The sequence below is a fragment of the Mustela putorius genome, unplaced genomic scaffold (assembly GCF_011764305.1).
Source record: "Mustela putorius furo isolate JIRA1106 unplaced genomic scaffold, ASM1176430v1.1 tig00000242_pilon_pilon_pilon, whole genome shotgun sequence".
Classification (NCBI taxonomy): domain Eukaryota; kingdom Metazoa; phylum Chordata; class Mammalia; order Carnivora; family Mustelidae; genus Mustela; species Mustela putorius.
Genome location: NW_025421325.1, coordinates 567,884 through 570,012, shown reverse-complemented (window position 1 = coordinate 570,012; position 2,129 = coordinate 567,884). Strand labels below are relative to the sequence as shown.

The 2,129-nt window shown below is 50.5% G+C and overlaps 1 protein-coding gene across 1 annotated transcript; it reads left to right on the top strand.

Annotated features, from left to right (window-relative positions):
- The first annotated feature begins 722 nt into the window (after positions 1 to 722).
- LOC101688276 (putative tripartite motif-containing protein 75) lies at positions 723 to 2,129 on the top strand. Its single transcript, XM_004775544.2, has one exon. It carries the CDS (start codon positions 726 to 728, stop codon positions 2,127 to 2,129), a length of 1,404 nt encoding a protein of 467 aa, XP_004775601.1. The 5' UTR covers positions 723 to 725.

Genomic DNA, 2,129 nt, shown 5'->3' with positions numbered 1-2,129 from the left:
GACTCTAGGATCATGACCCAGGCTGAAGGCAGACGCTTACCAAGTGAGCCACCCAGGCATCCCAGAAATATCTGTGTTTTAAACCAAAAAAATACCTGGTTCTTTTATTGGATCTTTGACAAGATTGAAATGATTGAGGTTGGGATTTGTATCCTTATTTACTTGATTCTCTTAGAGATGAGGATGTCATTTATTTCCCCCAGATCCCCCAGATAACGAGTAAGGGGAAATCTTACTCAGGATGGATGCTCAGTTTGCAAAGCCTTTAACTTTCTGCAATGCCATGCAGCTCCCTGTGTTGGTGTGGGTGTAGGTAGAATCCTGGGGGTGGAGAGAAGAATTGGTGGCTGCCTCAAATGTGGCAGTGAGCAGGGCTACAAATACGGTATATTTTTTTTACATGAAACAGTATTTTCTCCTCTCCAGGGATGAAGAGGCACTTTAAAGTTGTGTCTACATTCTGACCAAGAGAATTACATAACTTGGCTTCTCATCCTCCAAACTGCCAACGGCAGCTGGTTGCCCACTAACCTGTGACTGGCTGCAGTTTCCCTGGGCACCTATCTTTGTATTTGAGGCCATTTGCCTTAAAGGAATGAAACGTTCAAGATAGGAAGGAACAGCAAGATCTGAGGGTGTGTCTGAGGCTTCTCAGTGGAAAGAGCCTTCAAAGTCCCAGCTCTTGAAGAAAACCCACCTCAGTCCAGGTCTTCCTTCACAGCCCAATGGCAGTCCCAGCAGCCCTGGCAGGGCTCCAGGCAGAAGCCAACTGTCCCGTCTGTCTGGATTACCTCAGAGACCCCGTCACCACCGAATGTGGACACAACTTCTGTCGCTGCTGCATCCAGCAGTCCTGGGCTGATCTCAAGGACAGGTTCCCGTGCCCTGTGTGCCGTCACGCGTGCCAGGAGAGGCACTTGAGGAGCAACACCCAGCTGGGAAGGATGATTGACATTGCCAAGCTCCTCCATGTCACTACGACCAAGAAGAGGAAGCTGGAAGAGGAACATCTGTGTGAGAAGCACAACCAGGTCCTGACCCTCTTTTGTGAGGAGGACCTTGAGGTGTTGTGTCCCACGTGCACACAGCCCCCTGACCACCAGGGCCACTTGGTGAGGCCCGTGGAGGAGGCCGCCTCTCATCACAGGCAGAGGCTCAGCCATTACATCAGGCAGCTGAAGAGGCAGGTGGCAGATGTTCAGAAACTAGTAGCCACCCAAGATCGAAAACTCTTAGAACTGAGAGAGATGGTGCAGTACCAGAGTCAGAAATTAACCTCTGAGTTTGAGCACCTGAACGAATGTATAGACCGTGAGCAAGAGGCTGTTCTGGCACGGCTAGCGGAAGAAGAGAGAGACATTCAGCAAAAACTCTGTGTGAACATCACCACCCTTTCAGACCATGTTTTCACTGTCCGACGCCTCCTAAACCAGGTGGCAGAGAGGAGTGTGATGTCGGAGGTGAAGCTGCTGACAGGTGTCAGGAGGATCCAGGACAGGTGTGCAGGCCTAAAGCCCCCAGCTCTCTATTCTTTCCAGTTAAGGACTGAAGGATGTAGTCTCCCTCCACAGTACTTGGCTCTGCAGAAAGTTATACAGAAGTTTAGACAAGAGGTTACTCTGGATCCTGAGACTGCACACCCGAATCTGCTTGTCTCTGAGGATAAAAAGTCAGTGACATTTGTGAGGAGAAAGCCAGGCATTCCTCAGAATCCAAAGAGATTTCTGGTCGTGCTGGGATCCCAGGGCTTCGATGGTGGCCGACATTACTGGGAGGTGCAGGTCGGTAACAAGCGGGAGTGGGCAGTGGGACTCTGTAAGGACCCCCTTTCCAAAAAGGGCAAGCGGCCCCCTTCAGGAGGGCACAGTTGCTGGACAATTCGGCTGCAGGACGGTGGCTATGTCGCACAAGGGGCCGCTCCTGTCACTCTTGCACTGAAGGAAAAGCCCAAAGGGGTTGGCATTTATCTGGACTATGAGTTGGGGGAGATTTCCTTTTACAGTTTGAACGACAGGTCTCATATCCATTCTTTTATGGATACATTTTCTGAAGTGCTGAAGCCTTACTTCTGTGTGGGGCATGACTCCAAACCTCTCACGATCTGTGCAGTGAGGGATTATGAACTGTGA

Coding starts and splice junctions, on each gene's coding strand:
- LOC101688276 (XM_004775544.2), top strand. CDS start 726: ATGGCAGTCCCAGCAGCCCTGGCAGGGCTCCAGGCAGAAGCCAACTGT.